The sequence below is a fragment of the Vulpes vulpes genome, chromosome 8, assembly GCF_048418805.1.
Source record: "Vulpes vulpes isolate BD-2025 chromosome 8, VulVul3, whole genome shotgun sequence".
NCBI classification, from domain to species: Eukaryota; Metazoa; Chordata; class Mammalia; order Carnivora; family Canidae; genus Vulpes; species Vulpes vulpes.
In genome coordinates, this window is record NC_132787.1 from 24,134,662 (window position 1) to 24,160,131 (window position 25,470).

A 25,470-nucleotide genomic window follows, 5' to 3' on the forward strand; every position below is an offset into this window, starting at 1 on the left:
ATGTCTATATTTCAGGGGGAATATGAAGAAATTATTTAGCATAATAGAATATGTGCAATATAGGGTTACCTAATTGTGTTACACATTTCTTAATTCATAATATTGATTGCTAACACCATGTTGTAGTCTTTTCTATTTCTCTTCTTTCTTTATTTTATCTCGTCTTTGGATCTTTTCCTCAGTTTCCTAGAGGTTGCATTTCTTTGGTTTTTTTGTTGTTTTTTTTGTTTTGTTTTTCTGAAAGAAAGTTTTAGTGTAGCTCTGTCTTGGATCCAAAACTTTATTACGAGAACTGACTGGCATCATTTGTAGCTCTGGCTATTATCTCTTCATTTCTCCATTTTGCTGATCTCCTCCCTGTGGAGGAAACAACATTACATCATAGGAATGTCAGCTATAACAAGCTTTTTAACCTTTCTTTACTTTGCTGTCTTCAGTATTTTACTAGTGAGTATAATTCTACTTTTTCTTCTTTTTTAAAAAACATTTTGAAAACTGGATATGTACTGAAATTCAAAAAAGAAAGTTTATGGATTGATTTTCGGTTTTAATAGTGCCTTCTATGTGGAAAATTTACAATAAGAGGTTAGCATCCCGTTTAGAGTTAGATTAAGTTTTTTCTGTCCCAAATTGCTCCCAAATGGAATTGGCCACAAAAAGAAACAAATTAGGATATGCTCATTATAGACTGTTTCTGTTTTTAATGTCTTTGCTCATAAAATGTTACTATAATTTGCAGCTGCTGTTCACCAGTAGTTTGCCGCTAAATGCAAGTGATTAGGAAGTATGTGTGCCAGATGCTCCATTTATAATGCTCTATTACAAGCAATATTGGACTCTTCTGTGGTAATAAAATGCAATGCTGTGATTTTAAGGCATTTTCTTCATTATAGAACCATATATGAAGTTACAATGTACTAACTGAAATTTGTCCTTATATTTGGTTAGTTTTCATTAACCAAATTATTTGTGTTAATCTTTAAATGTATTGTTTTTTTTTTTTTTATTTTAAATTGGCTAGTCCCTTCATTTCTTGTTACTTTGCTTTAGGACCCACAAGGATGGCTACATGGCTTTTTCTTTTTTAACATTGACAAACTGTTGCCTTGTAAGAATATAGAATATAGTGGGTTATAAAAAAAAAATAGGTCCCAGGAAATGAAATCAGAATTTTAAATTAAATTTATGGGTATGACTCAAAATGTTCTCTGAGCGAAGTGAGTGAGACATAGATAGACATAGAATATCCTCTCAGTTTAGGATTAGAATCCGGAAGCTCTGTGTTGACATTTTAAGTTACATCTAATAAAATACATCCCTCCCTATAGATGTCCCCTAAAGTAATAAAGCAAATAGAACTAGTTGGCTTATTTTTTTATCAATCAAGTTTAGAGTGTTAAACTTTTTCAGAAGTAACATGAAAATGTTAATAAGCATTTTGAGAAATAACATTTTAACATGTGAAGTTAGATTCAAAATCTGTTGTAGACCAGTATGTCTTTGCCTTCCAGAGTACATTTATTTTGAACATTTCTTCATCGTATAGACAATGTGCTATTGAGTAGTGAACTGATTTAAAATTTATTTTTCAGATGAACCAGAAACTCGAGATGCGTGGTGGGCAGAAATCAGACAAGAAATAAAATCACATGCTAAAGCATTAGGCTGTCATGCTGTAGTGGGCTACAGTGAATCAACTAGCATCTGGTAAATGATAATAACTTGATTTTCTAGATGCTGTAATTTACAGATTGTCATCTGAAAGGGTAAAAAATTTATGCAAGTATAGGAAAAAGAATTATGGAACATAAACTTTGGAGTACATAGACTGGGGTCCACATGCCATTTTTACCAGTTAATTGCTTTGAAACGGGAAAGTAACTACTCCTCTGAGCCTCCATTTATATGTTGAAATGGGGATGATAACCACCTATCAATTAAGACTATTGAAGAATTAGATGAGAATTGATACTGGCACATAGCAAGAATTAATTTTAGCCTGACTTGACTTTATGACCCCACTGACTGCTTCTTCTGGAATATTTGGACCCTTGATGTGTTGTAAATGAACTGCCATTTGTCTTTTAAAGTTTTTCTGTAAACTCTGTCTTCTTTTACTAATCCTAGCTTAATTTTCTCCTCCATCATCTTTCCTAGCTCTGCCAAGTTAGGAAGGGACTGCCATACTCTTACTCTCCATTCTTTTTTCTTCTACCTTTCATTTGAACCACCTCTCTTCCTTTAAAGGCCTTGCCATTCTGCAGTTCAGACTTTTCTACCTCCAAGCATTCTTCTTCCTTTCTTAATTCTTTGCTATCTCCTGCAGTTGAACATGATTACCTTCCAACAGCTTGACCATGTGCTTTCTTATTCTCAAGTCCTTCTCTTTCTCCCCATTTAACTTTCTGTATTTTTAAAAGATTTTATTAATTTATTTGACAGCACAAGTTGAGCAGAGAGCCCAATGGGCGCTCAATCCCAGGACCCAGGGATTATGACCTGAGCCAGAGGCAGATGCTTAATTGACTAAGCCACGTAGGCACCGCCCTTAACTTTCAGTCACATTTTGGACTTCATTATTGCTCAAAGCTGTTCCCTTTTAAAAATTTGAAACTATAAAAATTCACTTTTGGACCACAACTTAATGTTTTCCACCCATCTTGTTTGTACATTTACACCTGCTTTGTTTTGACTCTTACCTTAACCAAGACTTTGCCCAATTTCTTACTCAGGTTCTGAGTTAACTTGCTGTCATTGATGAATCCTACTTTTAGCCCCTCAAAAAGTTTATAATAGATATCATCTAGAAACCATTTGACCTTCTGCTGTTTTTATTTTTCCACCTAATCTTGAGTAATTCTTACTGTCAGCTGTAACATGGGTAATTCTCTTGTTCAATATAGTGGTCATTATACTCCAGTAAATGTAGATATTATAGAGCCATGCTGTTTCTTCTTCTTAGGGCCCTTTCTTTGCCCTTGCAGGCCAGGTATGATATCCTTGGGCCTTTCTGTCCCCATTGAGCTATTCTACTTCTGTTAAACTAATAACTTTGTTACACTTTTCCTGCCCTACTCCCCCATTGATAGCTTGGTTCATTCATAGATTTAGTGCCCTATGCTTTCAGGTCCTAGTGTTACGGTTTTAAAAGACGTTAAAAGGTGGTTTTTGTTCGTTTGTTGTTTGTTTTTTTAAGATTTTATTTATTGGGGCACCTGGGTGGCCCAGTGGTTGAGCATCTGCCTTTGATTCAGGTCATGATTCTGGGGTCCTGGGATCAAGAGTCGCACCGGGCTCCCCTCCCAGAGCCTACTTCTCCCACTGTCTATCTTTCTGCCTCTCTGTGTCTCTCATGAATAAATAAATAAAATCTTAAAAAAAAAAGATTTTATATATTTACTTGGAAAGAGAGCAGGGAAAGGGGCAGAGAAAGAGAAGTCAGGCTGAACACAGCCTGACTTGAGACTCAATCCCACAACCCTGAGATCATGACCTGAGCTGAAATCAAGAGTTGGATGCTTAACGAAAGTGCCCCTGAAAGACATAGTTCTTGTTATCAGATTCATATTCTACTGGAGGAGTTTGACAAGTTTAACACATTTTATGACAGAAATATCCCAGGATGCTATGGGATCCAGAGGGATCCAGAAGTAAGATTAGAAGAAAGTGTTAATAAAGTAACTGAAACTTTAAATCTCAGGGGAAGAGTGTGAGTTATATAAATGAGGAGGCATGAAGGGAGTATTCCACGCTAGAAGAATAGAATGTGAAGAAGGCTAGTGGTGTAGATTCAGAGTGGCAGGAGATAGGTCACAGATGGATGCAAGGGTCTACAGAAATGAGTCAATTTATTTAGGAGTTTGAATTCACCTGATATATCAAGGCTCCTTTTTTCTCTCTGGACCTCAAAAAATCTTTGTATTTAAATCTTAACTTTACTAATTTTTTGTTGTTGTTGTTGTTCTAGTCCATCCTATTTACTATTACTGGATAAAACTCTTTGAAGTGGGGCAGCCCCGGTGGCTCAGCGGTTTAGCGCCGCCTTCAGCCCAGGGCGTGATCCTGGAGACCCGGGATCAAGTCCCATGTTGGGCTTCTTGCATGGAGCCTGCTTCTGCCTCTGCCTGTGTCTCTGCACCCCCCCCCCCCATCTCTCTCTCTCTCTCTCTGCTTCTCCCATGAATAAATAAATAAAATCTTTAAGAAAACCAAACCAAACAAAAAAACTTTGAAATGTACTTCTGCCCTCATAGTTCCTTAATTCAGTACTTTTATTTTTTTTTTAAATTCAGCACTTTTAGTGGCTCCACATTATTTCTTGACATTCTCAGTGCCCACTTGAACATTTTGAGCCTGGCCTCTCTCTACTCACTGACATATCAAGTGACCATTTGTTTCATGTCCTTTCAGGCTTCTGGTTTATTGATACTTTGTTTCCATCATTTTGTCCCTAGGCTGCCATTTTCTCATTTGCTTTGGGTGATCTCATTCAGTAATTTTGTTGATTTTTTAAAATTAGGTGATGGTAGTAAACTACTACGTAGTTTAAGAATTCCAAAGAATTCTTTGAAAATTACTTATTATTCTGCATTATAATGATGTAGTTTAAGCTCCATTTAGTATATTCTGGATATTACTTGTTTCAGATACCTTTTGTTATTAAGTTTAAATTAAACGTAGCAATATTGATATTGATAATTACATAAATAAGCTTTTAAGGTAAACTTAAATTAAGGTAATAACGTTAATATGCATTTATAGAGTACTTTAATATAGTTTTACGGGTTACTGCTGAATTCAGCAGTATAATTTGTTACTACTTTCATTTTGAAACATTCCTGTCATAAAATCTTAAAAAAAAATATGTGAAATATTCCTGTCTTTATCAGTTTTAACATATTTTAAAGAAATTTATTGTCATTAATATACCGTTTATCTTATACTTTTTAAGTAATAATTCTTGCTCTTTTTGTTTTAATAATGTTATATTATTTCTATTTTTTATTCTAGGATAGGAGTTAATCCTATGATATTATTAATATTTAGTGGAGTCTAACTTGAATTTAAATTGTCACCCTTATAATCATTTTGATATTTAACATTTTCCAAAGCTAGGTTGCCTGCATATATTAACTATTTTATATTTTTTTCTTTTATAGTGAAGAGGTCTGTATTTTATCTGCATCCGGCACAGCAGCTGTACTCAACCCTAGATTTCTGCAGGATGGCACCGTGGAAGGCTGTTTGGAACAGAGGTTGTCATCAGCCTTGCTTATTTTCTTTAAAGACAAAAAAAGGAGAAGTTGATTTTTAACTTCACAGCCAGGATAGTTCCGTATAAGGATGGGTTACAGTAGAAATCAGGACCAGACACTTTACTAATTTTTACATAACCTGTAGCAACAGAGATGAATTGAGTTCTGCATTATCTGACACACATTATTATAATTTTCTGAGTATCTTGATAAAATACATGTGTGACTATCAAAGAATTTCAAGTATATATTTTTTTGTCTGTGACAGTATAGAAAATTTTTTGATTTTTCTCTTCCTTTCCTTTTGTCTTACCTCTGGAATAGAAAAAGGTCATGAATAGTATAGGTCAGAAAAGGTTAGCAAATAGTGTAAATTTGCAAGTCTCTGTATAAGAAAAATATTCTGGCTCAGGTAGGCAAACAGAAGACCTTGGTTGGTTTCTTCTTTAGTTTATATCAAAAATGGATTTTGACTGTAATATATTACAGAGCATTGAAAGTCATCACAAATAGGAAAATAGAGGTGGAACATTTTGAAGTATATTAAAAATCACAGTGTTCTATTGAGAAAACTGCTGGCTGGTAAGTTGTCCCAGTGTTGCAATACAGTTCTCACACATGTCAGTAGATTTCTCTTGAGTAGATAGAAGCCTGATAGAACAAATGACCTTCCCCATGCAGATTGATTATTTTTGTATTGTGGCTTGGATAGATACAATGAATTCTTTTATATGGTAATCCTGTGCAACAGATACTGTCCCTATCTGTAAAAGAGGAAAAGTCTTTTTTTTCCTGCTATAAAATTATTTCTGTTTACAAGAATTTGAAAAATAATACAGGAATAGAAGGAAGAAAACATGCTCCATGATCTCAGTATTCAGAGAAAATCCCTTTTGTATATTTCATATTTCCAATTTAAATACTTCTGTTTTTATGCCTATGATATTATATCACTTATGTTCAGATTTCTGTGAGATAGTTAGTTAAAAATTATCCCAGTTTTCATCCTTTCTTGCCCCTTTGTAACAGGGGCTTTGATTCAAACAAACTGACATTAGAATCTGAGGTCTGCTACTAAGTATTTACTATGGCTGAACAAGTTACTTAATGTCTCAGGTTGGTTTCAGACCAAGATAGACTAGTTTTTGTTGCTGTTTGCAGCAAACAAAACAGGGATGTTTTGTATTTTGGGGAGGGCTGTGTTTAGCTATGTTTTCTTACTTAATCTTCAAAGAAAAAGCCTTTGTTAGTAGATATTCTAGTTTTATAGGGGAGGCTCTGAGAGGTTAAATGACTTATTCAAGGTCACACAGCTCTGTTTAGGATCTATTTGACTTCCCTGTTACTTCTAATGTACTAGAATGCCATCTCAACAATAAAAGAATAATACCTGAGAGTAATTTGATTTAGAAGGTTATGGTGGATCAATTCTGTGAAATAGTATGTACAAGGAATCTGCAAGAAGCCTGACTCATAGTATAGTATAAATTTCCTTTTCTTTTTTAATTTGTCCATTTGCCAAGGTTCAACTTCCAAAAGGTTGCTTTAGATTGGAGCAAATTGAGAATCCACATCTTTCTAGAGCCCTAGAAGATGTAGCTGTGTGAAAGTCTGGAGTTCTCCATGAAGCTTCCTTCTGCTTCCATTTTTGTTCTCCGAATTTCCTCAGATTTGATGAGTGAAAAAAATACTTAAATCATTCAAAAACGAATTCATAGCCAACATTATTATAACAAACATTTTACAGTGATCGGGAAGGTTGTGTTATCATTTCTGGTTTATATAGGATGTGTATATTATTTGTGAAACAGGTATTATGATTTCTCAAGAAATGTTAAAGCAGTCATTGGAAATTAGAAATGTCAGATTATGCCTATTTTTTACTTTTAAATTTTTATTATTTTATTTTTAAAATATTTTTATTTATTTATTCATGAAGGGGGGGAGGGGCAGAGGGAGAAGCAGGCTCCATACAGGGAGCCTGGTGCGGGACTTGATCCTGGGACTCTGGGATCATGCCCTGAGACGAAGGCAGACGCTCAACCGCTGAGCCACCCAGGCGTCTCTTGATTTTTTAAGTTTTTAAATAGGTTTGTTTTTAACCATAATTTTTTTTTTGAAGTTGTTAGATTGTCTAGTTAAAGAGGTTTTTTTCCCTTGGGAATTTTTTTTGTAATTGTATTTGAGTTATATTTGTCACAGTAGGAAAATGTCCCCCATATCCAACCACTTGTTTTTATGTTCTATCACAAAGAACAAGCTTTGGGATAATAGTGGCTTTTGTCAGGTGGGACATCCTTAAATATATGAATTGATGTAATTCTGTGACTACTTGTGTGAGTCTTATTTCTCATATGGAAATGTATGATTTTCATTTTATGGTCATCTTTAATTCTTAATAGTCATAGTGGTACTCTCATAGCTTACTGTGCTAGAAGTTGTGTAGTTTGTATACAAGTACTGTATGTGAAAAATAGGTTTTTGAAAAAATGCATGGAATTTTAAAAAATGCTTCATTTTTTTCCCTTGATATTTCATGTAGGCTAGAAGAAAATTTGCCTGCAGGCTGTGGATTTTGCCACATACCATATGATGAACTGAATATGCCATTTCCAGCTCATCTCACATACTGCTATAACTGCAGGAAACAAAAAGTTCCTGATGTTCTCTTTACAACTATAGACCTCCCAATAGATGCAACAGTTATTGGAAAAGGCTGTCTTATTCAAGCAAGGTATATTTGTGCAAACCGTATTTGAGATCTCTGAAAGTGTATGGAGTATGGAGTCAAACAGATCTGTTTTTTACATGTCTTCTATGCTGTTTCCTACCGGTGTGATCCTGGGCAGGCTGGGCAATGATACCCGAATTTTGTATTTATTTAATCACATGGAAAATTGGGAGAAAGAATATCCTCTTTATAAAACTAAAATAAGTTTATATGTAAAGACAATTTTAAACATTTAAATTCTGTACAGATGTTTATTATTATGAGGATTACTAAGTAACCTGTTGTGGGCTAGTGATGAGGCTCTGTTTTAAGGATATCAAATATGTAATACATTTTAGAAATTGATTTTTTTTTTCTTTTAAAGAACAGTGCCATGTAGTGTTCCTTTCATTATCTCATTTAGCTGTTAACAGTTCCTTTTGAAATGTGCTGGAGTAGGAAATGCTAAGTTGTGGTTGACATAAAGGAAGCAGCTATAACTGTCTAGGTCACTAACAACTACCAGGTTACCAGATCCATTGAGCGGTTCTGTCCTCATCTTCTCAGCAGCAGTCACACAGTTCACATCATTTTCTCCTTCATACTTCTTTGACTTCATAGTACTCCTGGCCACATTCCTTGAACCCCAGCTTTTTCCCACCTCTATGTATAATCCTCAGTCTGTGTTGATTTCTTCTCCTTTTCTTGATCCCTGAAGGGCCATGGGTCTGGACCCTCTTCTCAAAGCTCTCTCCCCAGTTGAACTCATCAACTCCGATAGGTGTGTGCTTTCTATAAGTCTGTGACTTCGAGATTTACAACTGTAGTCCAAACTTTTTCTGAGCTTCAGGCTTGTATACTTTCATACTCCATTTTGAAGTCTTGTAGGCATCTCATATTTGTTCCAAATTGAACTACTAATTTTCTCCACTTTTTTGATATTAGCCTTCTTTATTTTAATGAATGATCAATCACTCTATCCAATTCTTCATGCCAAATATGGTGTTCTTTGACACTCCCCTCCTGCCTCACCTTTCTCCGTCAAAGTTATCTTACAAAGTCATGTTGTGTTTTATTTTCAAATATAATTCTGATTCATTTACTTTTGCTTTCATCTTATATCTTAGACCTTCTATTTGGGATTGTTTTTCTTTTGCTAATATCCTTTAGTATTTATTTTGGTGGGTCTGCTGGTGGTAAATTATCTATGTTTGCTTATCTGAAAATATTTACTTACCTTGAAAAGATATTTCGAGCTGCCATTTATTTTCCTACAGCACACTAAAGAAAGCCTTCCCTTGCCTTCTGGCTTTCATTGCTACTGTTGAGAAATAACCTATTAGATTAACTTTTATTCCTTTGAGGATACCCCCCCTCCTTGTATATGTGCTATTCTGTTTGTCTTTGGTTTTCTGCAATTTCCCTATGAAATGTTAGGTATGGACTTCTTTTATCTTAATTGCTATATATTGAATTTCTTGAATCTGTAGATTATTTCATGTGCTTTAGAAAGTTTTTAGATACTAGTTCTATGTTTCATCTCTTCTCAAATACTAGTTCTATGTTTTATCTCTTCTCTCTTCTTGATACTGTAAAAATGTTAGACTTTCTCACTGCTTCTTCTAGGTCTGTTATTCTCTTGTCTGTATTTTCTATCTTTTTTGTTTATGTCATATATTGGATATTTTCTTATCTACCTTTCAATTCTTTAATTTTCTCTTCAGCTATCTCTAATATTATAGTAAGACCAATAATTGGGGATTTACATTTTTGACAGTCTATTTTTTTTAGAGAGATCTTATTTATTTATTCATGAGAGATACAGAGAGGCAGAGATACAGGCAGAGGGAGAGGCTGGCCACCTCACAGGGAGCCCAGTGTGGGACTCGATTCCAAGACCTCGGGTTTATGACCAGACCTGAAGGCAGACGCTCAACCGCTGAACCACCCAGGTGTCCCTTGATAATCTATTTTTATTTCTAGATGTTTAATTTTTTTTTCAAATCTAATATTAAATGTTGTAGCCTGTCACTGATTCTTTAACAGATCATTTTAATAACTATATTTTTTTTTGTATTCAGTTATTTCTTTTCATTATTATTCATTGTGTTTTATTTCCTTAGACTGTGATAGATTCATAGGAAGTTGCAAAAATGGTACAAAGAATCCCATGTACTCTTCAACCAGTTTGCCTCATTGGTGACATTTTACATAGCTATAGTAGAATATCAACTAGGAAATTAACATTGATGTAGTACTGTGAAGAATCCTACAGACCTTACGCAGTTGTTACACTTTTTTAAACTTGCATTCATTTATGTAGTTGTGTTTATTTGTAGTTCTATGCAACTTCATTCCAAAGTAGATTTGTGTAACCACCACCATAGTCAAGATGCAGAACTGTGTTCCACTACCACAAAGAACTTCCTCATACTGTCCCCTTATGAGGACCCTTGTCCTGGTCCTGTGATGCTTTTAAGAAGATTCTGAAAATTCATAATTTTTTTTATAACTTTAATATAACAAATGTTATTAAAAGCAGCAATTCAAAACCATGAAAATTCATAATTTATACAGTTTATTCTTTGTTTGTTTTAGGTAGAAGGGAGTTTATGTTCATCAGCAGTTTTCAGAGTGTCATCCCTAGAACAATCATCACCATCCTTGGGAGAATTTATAGAAATGCAGATTCTCAGGCCCCCCTCCAGACCTATTAAATCAGAAACTCTAGGGATGTGGGGCTAGTAATTGTTTCTTAATGAGCTCTCAAGCTAAAGATTGATAACTACTAGCCTAAACAGTCCAGTTTACAAGTTTGGGGATCTTTTCTTCATCTTTACTGCTACCTTTTTAGTCTAAGCTCTCATTGTCACCTAAATTGCTTTTTGGCTACCATCCCCTCATTAATTCGTGTTATACTTATTCCATGCTGTGTGTAGTAATATATACGATATCTTAAAACATAAATTGGATCATGTTACTACTTAAAAGCTATCTGGACTTCCTCATTGCTGGTAGAATAAAATCCAACTCCTTACCATGACCCTAACATGATCATGCCCCTGCTTAACTGCATCCCCATCCGTACTACTCTTACACTTGCTCACTTCATTTTAATGTCGTAGTCTCTTTTTGGTTCTTCTAATATGCTAACCCCATTCATAAGTGTCTTTCTCTAACTCTCTTGGTTCCATCTTGATTTTATGATCTCAGGCCAGGTATAATCTATCCTGTGAGGCCTTCTCTCTAGTTTATTCCCACTTATTTTCACCTGATTCATTTTCTTTAGTTCATGTCTAAAGAAAATGAACCAGGTGAAATAAGTGGGAATAAATGATTCTTCAACATAGTCTGAGGCTAACTTGTATCTTTGCTTATTCCCACTCTTCTCCACTGGAATATAACCGCGAGAACAGGAACTCTGTGTTTTGTTTATTGATCAGTGATCACCATCTAGAACAGTGTCTGGTACATGATAGATATTCAGGAAAGTTTTGTGTGCTTTAATGAGTAAATTAATTTTTTTTTGCTATGCATTCATATGACCACATGGAGTTATGATACCTCTAAGATTTTAAAGTATATTCTCTAGTGATTTTGATGGGTATTTTCTTCATTTCTAGAGATTTTGAAATTTTTCTTTTTCATTTATTAATGTAGGACTTTTAGCAAAAGCATACACAATGAAAAAAATGGCAGAAAAGATTATTGATGAACTTAATAAGCCCATTTGAAACAAATATTTTATCAAATACACTTACAGAAAGTTTTAAAAATTGTACAGTTTTTAAGATGGCATCAAGAATACCATCTAGTGGGCAGCCCCAGTGGCTCAGCGGTTTAACGCCGCCTTCAGCCCAGGGCATGATCCTGGGGACCCAGGATTGAGTCCCATGTCGGGCTCCCTGCATGGAGCCTGCTTCTCCCTCTGCCTGTGTCTCTGCCTCTCTCTCCCTCTGTGTGTCTCTCATGAATAAATAAATAAAATCTTAAAAAAAAAAAAAAAAAGAATACCATCTAGTGACTAACTTATTTTCCTTAACAGATTATGTCGCTTAAAAAAGAAAGCACAGGCAGAAGCAAATGCCACAGCTATCAGTAATCTGTTGCCATTCATGGAATATGAAGTACATACACAGCTAATGAATAAACTAAAACTGAAAGGAATGAATGCTTTATTTGGACTGAGAATTCAGATCACAGTGGGTGAAAATATGTTGATGGGCTTAGCGGTAAGTTTAGATGTTTTGGTTTGGTTTTGTGATTCCTCTAGTTTAATAGATTCTGTTTTGTGTGATTCAAAGAGTCTTTTAAAAGGACTTATTTAAAGAAACTGGTATTAAGACCTTGGAGGGTTGGGGACATTATAAGAAGTAAAAAGTCTGATAATAGGCTTTTACATTTATATATGAATCACTGTTTAAAATTAATAAATTATATAAAGTTTATATTATTATATTCTGATCATAATCTCAGTAGTCAAATTTCTGAAAATTATCATGTGTAGCTTATTTAGTAAGTTGGTCATCATTGTTCTGGATTTTATTATTTTTTACACATTGTTAAAACAGGATTTTTCCTCAGCACTGACATTTGGGACTAGAAAACTTCATTGTTAGGGGCTGTCTGGTATATTACAGAATGTTTAGCAGCCACCATGGCCTCTGCACACTAATGGCTTCCCTTTAGTATGACATCCAGAAATGTTTCCAGACATTACCAGGTGTTCCTTGGGGGCAGAGTCACTCCTGAGTGGGGAGGACCACTATGCTAAAACAATCTTTAGTTCTATGGAGAAAATTAAGGAATACATATGAAACACTGCCTACTGCTGGATAAGAAAATGTTTCATCATAAATGTCCACCTATGGTCAACGGTGGAATGTGCAATAAAGTATATGTTTCTTTCTTTTTTTTTTTTTAAGTTTGTGTTTCTTAAGTGTTGATAAATTGTGAGGCAGTAGAGGGACACCTGCGTGGCTCAGTGGGTTAAGCCTCTGACTCTTGATCTTGGCTCAGGTCTTGATCTCATGGTCGTGAGTTTGAGCCTGCATTTGGCTCTACCTGGGCATTGAGCCTACTTATAAAAATAGAAAATGAAAATTCATGAGGGAGTGGAAAGCTCTTTATCTCAGCTTTACGTTCACTGTGACTTATTAGAAAATAAATTTTGACTACAAGTTGTCACTGGGGAAAAGCAAGAATTGTCTTTGTAAGTCATCTAAGACCCAGAGAACTAGATGCCTGCAAAATACATATTTATCAGGTAGAAACTGATTCACAGTATTTATGGAAATCTTCTCCTATTTTAGACACTTCCTTAGCCAGGATCTTCATCTGTGACACTGGCACTTTTCAAATTGGAATTCTCTGCCATATTTCTGAGATACATAAAAATTTAATTTTAAGAAATTTATAGAACTTGGATTTTTTTTCCTCAGTATGCATTTGTAGATAAAATGCTAAACTCTTTCCTGTTCATACATTTACAATTATGTAAATTTCTGAATGTAGGGGTAATTGTGTGGTGAAGATAAACTAATCAGGTAATCACGATTTTTTTAACAAGAGAAATTTGCAACGATTAGTGAAAGTAATCTGATGTATATTAAAATTTTTGATATCTAGATTAACTGAATAAAGTGTTCATTATAATTCATTCATCTAAAAACTCACATGCTTAGCAATTATTATAAATGTATAATTTGGACTGAATATAAAACTAGTTATTGGTGGGTGTCTGTGGGAACTAAGAGCTTGATTCAGATTCAAAGATTTAAAAAAGCATGGTGGAGGGCAGCCTGGGTGGCTCAGTGGTTTAGTGCTGCCTTTGGCCCAGGGCTTGATCCTGGAGACCCGGGATCGAGTCCCATGTCAGGCTCCCTGCATGGAGCCTGCTTCTCCCTCTGCCGCGCTCTCTCTCTCTCTCTCTCTGTCTCTCATTAATAAATTTTTAAAAAAATATTAAGAAAATAAATAAAAAATAAAAAGCATGGTGGCAAACATATCAAATACTTCTAATGGTTGAGCCCTAGGAAACTAGTTTGTGATACTGGTGTAATTTTTTGATGCCTGCCTGAAATATTGCCTTTTCTGATTCTTGCTGATCTTTTCCTTCTTGACTACTAGTGACACTCATTATATACTGTTTGTGATTTTGATCTTTGTGCTGTAGTTTAGCTTGTACACTTAAATCTCAGGGCCCTAAAGGGATCCCTGGGTGGCTCAGCGGTTTAGAGCCTGCCTTCAGCCCAGGGCGTGATCCTGGAGACCCGGGATCGAGTCCTGCATCAGGCTACATGCATGGAGCCTGCTTCTCCCTCTGCCTGTCTCTGCCTCTCTCTCTGTCTCTGTCTCTCTCTCTCTCTCTCTGTGTGTGTGTCTTTAATGAATAAATAAATAAAATCTAAAAAAAAAAAAACAACCCAAAATCTCAAGGCCCCAAGAGTAGCTTCCATGATAATTGATCTCTGCCTACTGGATATCCGGCACTGTGCTACCCCAGAAGTAATGCAATATTATCTTCACAAGAGGGGCAAATGGATGCTATAATAGATTGAGACTTGTCCAAAGTGATATGATGTACTGGAACTGAATTTCAAACCCAGGTTTGTCTTATTCCAGAGTCTGTGTTCTCAACCATTCTGGGCTGTTACCTCGTTGGTGAGTGCAGTGAAAACCTGTTAGAGATATTGTGCTAAGGCTTCATATGGCAGGAGGGTGTTCTGAGGTTGAGCATCAGAGACTGAGTCATAGACACAGTCATGGACACTAATGAAAAAACCAGGAGAGAGAACTTCTGAGCATCAATGTCATCTACTGCACAGAGTTCATCATAGAATATCATACCCTTTTTAGTGTGGGTTTTCACAAAATTGGCATTTGATTAGAAAGAATAATAACTCACACAGGAGCATCTGACTCTTGATTTCAGCTCAGATCATGATCTCAATGTGTAACTCCCCACCCCAATCTCACTTGCGAGTACAGCCTCAGTCATACTCTCTTTAAAAAAAAAAAAAAAAAAAACAACTCACACAGTTCAAAATACACAAATATCCAGAGTTAAATGTCTTTTCTTTTCTACATTCCACTCTTTCAGTGTAAACAATTTGATATTTATATTTGTATATATCTTTTGCTTTGCTTATATAATAAGCATGTTGAAATGTAGATGTACATAGAGGGGTGTGTGTGTGTGTGTAAATATCGTGTGTTGTATTTCCCTTAATAGTTTTCTAGTACTTATGGCATGTGGTACAGTTAGAGTCAGAAATTAATAGTCATTTAATTAAATATTTAAAATGAATCTGTATTAAGTAAAATTTTCTTTCTTGGTAATTATGGATGTAGTGTGGTATCATGAGAAGTTCTTAGATTTTAGAGTCAGAAACACATTCAAATCTCTTCTCCATGTTTATTGACAGTGTGATCTTGAGTAAATTTCCTGTCCTTCCTGAAGTTGTTTCCTCACTTGCTTTGCAAAAGTTTCCCTTTTACTTTTTAATAATTTTTAATCTTTTTTTCCTACACTTTTTTCAATGCAATTTATTTTTTGAAATCATAGGTAAAAATTTTAAAGTGCAGTTGGGTATGCAGTGAAAAGTAAATCCTTCTTTCATTGCTGTCCCTCCTATTTACCCAAGGTTCTCGTCAGAAGCAACCAATTCCTGTTACCAGTTATGTGTTTCTGCTCTCTTCCAACATATGTCCCATATGTGCACTGATGCTAATTATCTTTTTCCTGTAGGGCAAAGATAGTTTTCCTAAGTATGAAGACTTAAGGACTATTATTCTTTAGATATTTTTTCTGATTATTTCCCCATTGTTTTTACAAGTCGGCCACAGGTGTGTATTTAGCAGCTTTACCTACGCCTGGTGGCATTCAGATTGCTGGGAAGACTCCTAATGATGGCTCCTATGAACAGCATATATCTCATATGCAAAAGAAGATAAATGACACAATTGCTAAGAATAAAGAATTATATGAAATCAATCCTCCGGTAAGTAAAATAAATCTATATTGTGAATATATGTTATTGTTAGGGGTTAGTTTATTTTGGGATTACCTTATTTTGGACATAATTTTTTTTTTCACTGTTAAGATTTGCTCTCCTCATTACTCATTTCTTTTACCTCCCTTTGCAATCATACTCAAATGTCTCCTTTTAGGGAGCCGACTCTGACTACCTGATTTGAAAATTGTCCTCTCCCATCAATTTTTGATACTTTCTATCCACCTTCTGTGTTTTATTGTTTTTTATTTCTCTTATCTGTGTGTGTGTGTGTGTAAACATGAGAAAATATGTTTTTGATTTTTATAACTGCTTGTTGCATACAGAAGAATGAAGCTTCTTTGAGGCTGTATTCCTGAGGCCTAGCATAGTTCCTCCTAGTAGTAGCCTCTTGATAAATATTGCTGAATGATTAAATAAATAGTTTAAATGTTCATTTTTAGTAAAAAAGAAAGATTGCTTATCTAAGATAAAAATGTGAAAGAATACCCCATTTTTCAGTTTTAGCTTCTTAGGATTTTTCTACGAGTAACTTCCGTAGTCATTCTTTGATACCAAGTTTGTAGTAGGTATCAGTTTCTCCTACTCTGAGGATGCCTTATAGCCAGTTATAATTGAAAGAAGAAAGTGTCAGAGTTAGAATGAATCTATTTGTTTTTTATGAGTCTTTGATAATGAAATACTTATGTAAAAGGAACATGTTTGAATAACATTATTATTGTTATTTGACTTTATACACACTCAGAATTTTGGTTGCTTATCTGGGACAGTGCATCTGCATTCTAGTTTGAGACTTACAGCTTTCTAGCAAAGTTAAGTTGAGAGGAATTTTAAAGATATGACCTAGAGCTACACTGTTAAGTGTGGTGGACACTGTCACATGTGGCTGTACAGCACTTGATATGTGTCTGGTCCAAATTGAGAGGTGCTATCAGTATAAAATACGCACTTAATATGAAAAAGAATGTAAATTATCTCATGAGTATTTTTTATATAGATTATATTTTGAAAATATAATCTTTTGGATATAGTGAATTAAATAAAATTTTATTAAAATTCTATTTCTTTTTGATTTTATTACATATGAGGCTTGCTTTATATTTCTATTGAACAGTGCTGATACAGAGCTTCTTGAAATTCACTAAGAAAGTTGGTATGTTAATATATTAATGCTTAAATAGCCTTTTTAAAGCTTTCCACACCGCCCTTTACTGATGCTTGTTTGAAGTACATTATTTTTCTTTTATAATTATGTTTTGATATTTGAACATTTACTAATAGTATTTATGTCTTTTGGGGAAAATGATTTGCAAAGCTTTATGTTAGGGCCTTGTGATATAAGCTGAACTCTTTTACTTACCAGTATTTATCAACTATATGCTCCCATGCTGACCTCTCATAGGAAGTATCTACTCATATCACAATTTTGTCTTTTCTGTTTCTAAAACAATGTATGCCTACCCTGAAAATATACATCAGTGTGTTTCTTCTCTTAGGAAAGAAAGGTAGCTCCAGCTGAAGTCAATGTACTTGGTTTTTTTTTCTCAACACTGAAAAATCTTTCTAATGTAGAGCTGTAGTACCACTTAAGTGGAGATCATTTAGTCAACCAAAGGTATCAAAATAAGGTGCAAAACTTTTAGAATAGGGGATCCCTGGGTGGCTCAGCAGTTTAGTGCATGCCTTTGGCCCAGGGCATGATCCTGGAGTCCCGGGATCAAGTCCCACATCGGGCTCCCTGTGTGGAGCCTGCTTCTCTCTCTGCCTGTGTGTCTGCCTCTCTCAATCTCTGCGTCTCTCATGAATAAATAAATAAAATCTTTGAAAAAAAAAACTTTTAGAATAATAAACAGTATTAGTGGTAAAAACTTCGTTACGAATCTAAGATATATTAAAAACAGATACTGGCTTTTATTAGATCTATAATGTAATGAACAGAAGCATAAACAAATTTTAAACTACTGAAAAATTAAAAAAAAAGAAAGATGTTATCTGGTTGGAAGAATATTACACTCAGAGTCAAAAAAACTGATCTGGATAGGTTTGTCACTTAACTAGTTTTCAAGCACAGGCAAACTACTTTACCTCTGAACTGTAGCTCTTTTTCATTTTGTAGTCATTATAATAGGTACCCTGTTAAAATTATACAAGGCAAGGTAATTTGGGGTACAAATAAGAGAAATGAATGTGAAATTACTTTATAGATAGCTATTATGAAATAGTAGTCTTCTGTAAGGTGTACATTAGCAATGAACATTTAAAGCTGCATTCTTGAAAAAATTTTAGGTTCCTTGTTATTTAAAAACAGCTCTGTTATGCCAACAATAGTGTAGGCCTTTTTGCATTTGTGCTCACATAGTCACATTCTCCTGATAGTCCTTGTAGCCAACAGATACTTAGAATCTCTAGTTAGCTTTGATCTTTGGCTATGTAATAGGTAAAAGCTTGCAAACCCATATAGGGTTACATCCTCAAAAAGATCATCATTGTAGCTACCAAAGTTTGTTTAGCTTAGTAAGTTGCATAGCAAATATCTGCATAATATATGTATTAATGTGTACATGCACACGTTTATCTTATTCCTCATTTTATCATGTGGAGCTTTGAAAAATTGCCACTGGGTAAGAAAAGATATAAGGTTAGAATCCTTTTCGGGGACTACTTTTATTCATTTTATTTTTTATTTATTATTATTATTTTTTATTTTTATTTATGAGAGACAGAGAGGCAGAGACATAGGCGGAAGGAGAAGCAGACTCCCTGCAGGCAGCACAGTGCAGGACTCGATCCCAGGACCCTAGGATCTCGACCTGAGCTGAAGGCAGACACTCAACCACTGAGCCACTGATGTGCCCCTTGGGGACTACATTTTTTTTTCTGGACTACATTTTTAAAAAAATATTTTATTATTCATGAGAGACACAGAGAGAGAGGCAGAGACACAGGCAGAGAGAGAGAAGCAGGCTCCATGCAGGGAGCCCAATGTGGGACTCGATCCCAGATCCCAGGATCAATGACCTGAGCCGCTGAGCTACCCAGATGTCCCTGGACTACATTTTTTTATTATTTCGGGCTGTTTGGTCTTTTTTTTTTTTTTTAAATTTTTTTTTTTTTTTTAAATTTTTATTTATTTATGATAGTCACAGAGAGAGAGAGAGAGGCAGAGATACAGGCAGAGGGAGAAGCAGGCTCCATGCACCGGGAGCCTGACGTGGGATTCGATCCCGGGTCTCCAGGATCGCGCCCTGGGCCAAAGGCAGGCGCCAAACCGCTGCGCCACCCAGGGATCCCCTGTTTGGTCTTTTAAAGGCTGAGTTGAAAATACTTTCTGAGCTGGAAGGACTGCCAATTCCCTACTTGTTATGTCTTTTCTGTACACTAGATGTCAGTATTGCCTTGCTGTGTCTGTGACACATCTCTATGTGTTTATCAATTAGTGTATCAAGACTGCTATTATTGATAGAAGGAAATATCCACGTACTCTACAAAAAGATAATTAGTCATAAAAGTTATAATTAAATATAGTCTGTGAATATATTTAGACTTTATTCTTTACAGATATTTATCTATTAATAAAAATATTTAAAACCAAACTGAAGCATACAAGTATTGAATCATGTTGTATATCTGAAATTAATACGTTATATGTCCATTATACTTCCGTAAAAAGGAAAAAAACCCTGCAGTTTACAAAATAACCCCAAAACTGAAAAAGACAGTTTTATATGATATAAAGCAATTTTATTTCTTTTAGGAGGTATCAGAAGAGATTATAGGATCACCCATTCCAGAACCTAGACAACGCTCAAGACTTTTAAGATCTCAGTCAGAAAGCTCTGATGAAGTTACAGAGTTGGACCTTTCACATGGGAAAAAAGATGCTTTTGTTTTGGAGGTAATACTACATTAGACTAATTTCTTCAAGTTTTTGGAAGATGCACATTTTTATAGTCAGATCCTAAATTGATGTGATATGATTTTGTATCATTACAACTGTTATTAAATATATAAAGAAATTTTATTATAGAAATTATAACAAATTTGAAAATATTAGAACATAGTAATATTTTTTGATCAATACCAGATACAATAATTCAGGTGGCTCTGGAAAAATTAATGTGTGGGTTGAAATAAAATTCAATGCTAAACTAAAAAAATAATGCTAAATTCTTAGAGCTTTTGTAAACTTGAAAGAATTTAAGAAATTAAAATGCTTTTCTTTCACTTATTACATCTACTTGCTTCATGTCTTATAACATGTTAGTATAATCATATCCTTTTACATGTGGTATCATAGCACTCCAAATGCTGAGCAGTGTTTTCTTACTGAATTCAGAAGGTATAGTTGAACTTTCATTATAAAAATACACTCACAACTTTCCTGGAGAATGCATGTGGCACAGAAGATATATGGAGTCTCCTACCTCACAAATCTACTCCCTCTGCCCTCCCCTGTAAATAGTTAGCTTTGAAAGAGATAGATGATCTTCCTTTGGTATTGAAGGAAAGGAAAACAAATGAGGATACTCGGAAATGTTCTGGTAAGGTGCCAGTTGAGAGAAAAAAAAATCAGATGCCTTTATATTAGTAAAGCAGGAAGCTGATGGTAAAATTGTATTGAGATGGGATTGGAAGTTTGAAGAATCTAGAATAGTGTCCATGAATGTGATCAGGATGTCAGCCACGGGAGATGCACAAGGCTTAATTAACAGGTGAGAGTGTTAATTTGTAGAAAACTCAAACTGTATGAGTATGTGCCTATTTCTCCTATTTTTCTACAATCTGAGAATGAAAAACAAAATGGAGGTTGGTAAAAGAATATGTTGGACTGAGGAGGTAAAAAAATTCCAGGGTCTTGTTTGCAGTAATGCTACTCAAAGGGTGCTGTGACTGCCTATAGCAGCAGCAGTATCTGGAGTCTTATAAGAAATGCAAATTCTGGGGCCCTTACTTCACACTTAGTGAATGAAATTTCAATGTAGAGCCCCGGAATCTGTCTAACAAATTTTCCAGCATTCTAGAGCATAATTGATCTTTATGGTCTTGGATCCTGACTAAGTAGAGAACAAAAGTGCTTCACATCTGTGTGGAAAGCTGAGAACAAAGTGGAGATTCAGTAAGAGACGGAACAGACAGGCAGAACATTGTAGTTGGATTTGGGTGTGGAATGTTTTGGGGAATAGTGGATTGAGGTATGGCCATGACTGTAGCTAAAGTAACATTAAAAATAGTTCTTAAAGTCTCAAGGGTTGAAGTGTGAGTCCTTCAGACCCACGATGTACTGATGAATCTCAGTATATGTCTAGTTGGATAATAAATAACTAGACATAGTTATTTGCAATGGAATATTATGGTGTAAGAAGAGTAGGAGTTGCACTTATTTTTTTTTAGATGTACCTTTAAATTTATCCCTATGTAATTCAGTTTTAAAGCATTTTTGTATTTAAGTCAAAAGATCTTTTTTTCTTAAAATTTCTCTTTATTAACTTATACAGGTAGAGATAATAATTGCTTATGGTATCTTTGTAAGCCTTTTGAAAGATGTCCTCATAAAGGCTTGAGAAAAGGCTCTCTTTTTACCTGAATATACTTATAATGTGAAATATTTACTTAGAAGTATTTATAATTACTGTGGAGAAATTTACAGAGATTAGAATTTTTTTTTCAAGTTTTGAATTTTCATTTAGGGAATAATGGCTCCACTTTTTCTTGACTCTTATGTTTCTATTTATTTAGTAAATAATAAAAACAATGATTTTTTTAATAATTTGAAATTATTATATATTTAGTACTTACGTAATAGCTCTAATCTTTTTATTTTCAGATTGATGACACTGATGCTATGGAAGACGTACATTCTCTGCTTACTGATGTTCCTCCTCCTTCAGGTGAACAGAAAAAATTGAGATGAGACTAGTTTTATATATCTTAGTTCATCAGTTCTGAATTTATTTTAAAATACTTTATTTAAAGTACTTTATTTTAAAAAAATAAAAAATAAGTAAAGTACTTTATTTTAAAGGCTTTATCAGCGTCACATCCTGTTATTTACTTTGCTGCCCCAAAGCTAGAACCATAGTTTAAAAATATTTATGTTAGGACTTAGGTGAACTGAGGGGGCTCCTAACTGGCTCAGTCAGTAGAGCATGTGACTCTTGATCTCAGGATTATAATTTCCAGCCTCATGTTGGGTGGAGAGATTACTAAAAACTAATATTTTTTTTTAAAAAAGGGGAACTAGATTTTTTTTTTTACGATTATTTTTTTAGAGAGAGAAAGAGCGATCACTTGTGTGAGCAGGGAAGGGGCAAGGAGAGAGGGAGAGAATCTCCAGCAGACCCCCTGCTGAGCAAAGAGCCCATGGAATTTGATCTCAGAACCCTGAGATCATGACCAGAGCTGAAATCAAGAGGCTTAACTGACTTGAGGACGGTTAACTAACTTGAGCCACCCAGGTTCTCTTAGCTTAATTGATTTTTAATCCTTTTATGTTCATACATTAAAAAAAAAAAAAAAGAAAAGAAACCAAACTGATAATTTATTAAGATATTCTAAAGTTTACTGAAGGTAATAATGTTTTAGAAAAAAGAATAAATGGATTTTATAGTTAGAATTCTATGTAATAAGTGAAAAATGTTATGTTTCAACATAAAAGTAGATGAAATATTATATAGTTTAACTATGATTTATTTTGACAGGCTTTTATAGTTGTAATACAGAAATTATGCCCGGTATAAATAACTGGACATCTGAAATACAGGTAAACCTTTCATAATTTTAAATAAATACAATGTATGTGATTTTAGCAAGTTCCTTCTTAATATGTTTTCTCTTTGACCTCCTTATTGCAACTAAAATGTTAGCCTTTTTCATATCACATTATTTATTATTATTAATTATTTGGCAGTTTTATCAACTGTTATACTATTTAGTTAAAAATAATAAAATGACATGCTATTATATCTCCCCATATTTAGATGTTCACCTCAGTAAGAGTAATCCGATTAAGCAGCCTTAACCTGACTAATCAAGCCCTTAATAAGAACTTTAATGATCTCTGTGAAAATTTGCTCAAGGTAGGAACCTTTTGACTAACTATATTTTAGTTAAAACTCCTAAGAATTATGAAATTAAAAAAGAAAAGTATATTGTCTTGAATATCCTACACAAGTGTGAGCTGAATGATTTTTACTTATATATTATGTTAATCTTAACTCTCTCAACTGGTAAAATGCTAAAGTTGCCATCTTAATATGCCACACTATAAAAAAATATATATTTTAAGTTATTTTATAATTTTAAGCTTCATAGAAATCTATTGTATATTTGAAAATTTAGAAAAACCATTTTTCTTATATTTTATGGCATCGATAAAGCTGATTAAATCTTATTATCTGCTTAAATATTTAAAATGTAAGAATATACAAAATAGAAGTGGACCAGCTTTGTCTTAAACTTTCCTTTTGCCTGATATAATGTACAGTGAAAAATCCATTTTTAAAAAATTTTTAAATTCAAAGAAGTGATATTACTCATATTTTCTGTTATGTAGAGCCTGTATTTTAAACTGCGGTCTATGATCCCCTGCTGCCTTTGCCATGTAAATTTTACAGTATCTCTGCCTGAAGATGAATTAATACAGGTAATTAAGATTCAACTTATTAAGATTTCTAGCTTTTCTGATTTGTTTTAATATTATAAATCTGCCATAATTGAATAAAATATTTTACTTCAAAATATTTTTAAACAAATATATTAGAATAAATCAGATCATGTATATTTTATTTTTCTAAACTCTAATTATCCGAAGGTAGAATTATATTTCTAGCACATATACAATAGGATGTGTACTTACATGGGATTTCTTCAATCCCCATATTTTAGAGAAGGTACTTGAGCTCTTTCTGGAATATCTGGGTTTAGTATATATGTCAGACTCAAATGCAGTCTAAGTATCTGAGGTTATCTGTAATTCTGGTTGAGAATCTTAACCAGCAAAAGTGAATTAGCCAGTTAGTATAAATTGTTCCATTGTACTGAAGAAGATTTGTGAGAAACTTATTTTGGTGACGATTGTTTTGCTAATATTGTTTCTGTAATTCTAGGTCACAGTCACAGCAGTTGCAATAACTTTTGACAAAAATCAGGCTTTGCAGACCACAAAAACACATGTTGAAAAGTCATTGCAAAGAGGTAAACCTGTGATGGATGGGAGCATAGTTTATGTTTGTCTACATTTATAGTTCAGTGAAAAAAGTAGATTAAATAAGTGACTTGTTTCTTGAAGAAGCAATACCGTCACTTTTTCTGTTTATCTTTTGTCAAGATAACTTTGTGAATAAGAATGTTTGACTTGGTATTCTTCACAAATAGGCGTTTGGTGTTTGTTTACATAGAGAATGCTGTTATTTTTTAGACTTAGGTTATAGCATATTCTGCAGTAATTTAGAGGTTTTTTTTCCTGAGGTCTCTGGAGAGGCCCTCAAGACATCTGAGAACATAATTGATGTAGTAAGCATCATGTATTTTTCTTAGGACAGGTCCTCAGAGTTGTGCTTTTTTCAGTAAAATCTAGGAAGTAACATTCTTAATATATTCCAAAGAAACTCAAATTATTAAAAACCGCTTATGTATTCTGAAAAAAAGGAGAAGGGAGATAGTATGCTTTCTAAAATTTAAGGACTTACCAGCTAAATAAAATATTCATGATTAGTCTAAATTTTTATAGTGATTACATTCTGCATGTAAAACATTGAATTAATGTCAAATAGAGATATGTTAAATGACTGTGTTCAGATATTTATCAAAGAAGGTAGAAAATAACTGATTTAAGTATCATTGAACTAGTATGGTAGAAAGAATAGAATAATAATAGTTATTGAGTTATTATTATTTAGTTATTATTTGCAAGGCATTGTGCTAAGAGATTTATACTTAGTATTTTTTTCTAAATCTCAAAAAACAATCCTATCAGGGAAGATAGCATGTCTCAACATTGTGCAGGTGAAGGGTCTCCATGGGAGAAGTCAGGAAGAAAATAATCAGAAACATTGGAGTGGGTGAAATAGATATATTTCAATCCAGATTCTTACTTTTAAAAAATTGATACTAGATCATTACTAAATAACTAGTATTTTTCTTGCCTCTCAAGCCTCTACAGATAATGAAGAACTTCTGCAGTTTCCACTGGAGCTCTGTTCAGATTCACTTCCTTCTCATCCTTTTCCACCAGCTAAAGGTTGGTTAAGTGAGGGAAATGCAAACACAAATCCTATTTCCTAGTTCCTTTTACTTCTTCATTATAGGCAGTCTTAATCTTGAGATGAAGGTTTATTCTTCATTCCCTCATTGTTTGTTTCTTCATGTTCATAAAGGGGAGAGAGTAATATTCCTCTTATTTTAATTTCTCAAGTAATCTCATCATAAATTATTAAGGTAATGTTTCATGTGATGTTCCATTCTTATACTTCAAATGTAGTAAAGTTTTATT

General features: G+C 34.0%; 1 protein-coding gene across 50 annotated transcripts in view; it reads left to right on the forward strand.

The window, feature by feature from the left end:
- Positions 1 to 25,470, forward strand: part of C2CD5 (C2 calcium dependent domain containing 5) — a 99,075-nt gene that overhangs the window by 56,791 nt on the left and 16,814 nt on the right. For all 50 annotated transcript variants that reach the window (XM_025995101.2, XM_072765787.1, XM_072765808.1 and 47 more), the window contains 12 exons: positions 1,593 to 1,707; positions 5,160 to 5,255; positions 7,798 to 7,989; positions 12,011 to 12,197; positions 15,804 to 15,968; positions 19,735 to 19,875; positions 21,805 to 21,868; positions 22,679 to 22,740; positions 22,958 to 23,056; positions 23,533 to 23,622; positions 24,086 to 24,173; positions 25,132 to 25,218. In XM_025995101.2, the coding sequence (XP_025850886.1) occupies positions 1,593 to 1,707; positions 5,160 to 5,255; positions 7,798 to 7,989; positions 12,011 to 12,197; positions 15,804 to 15,968; positions 19,735 to 19,875; positions 21,805 to 21,868; positions 22,679 to 22,740; positions 22,958 to 23,056; positions 23,533 to 23,622; positions 24,086 to 24,173; positions 25,132 to 25,218 (1,386 nt within the window). The remainder of the gene's footprint in view (positions 1 to 1,592; positions 1,708 to 5,159; positions 5,256 to 7,797; positions 7,990 to 12,010; positions 12,198 to 15,803; positions 15,969 to 19,734; positions 19,876 to 21,804; positions 21,869 to 22,678; positions 22,741 to 22,957; positions 23,057 to 23,532; positions 23,623 to 24,085; positions 24,174 to 25,131; positions 25,219 to 25,470) is intronic.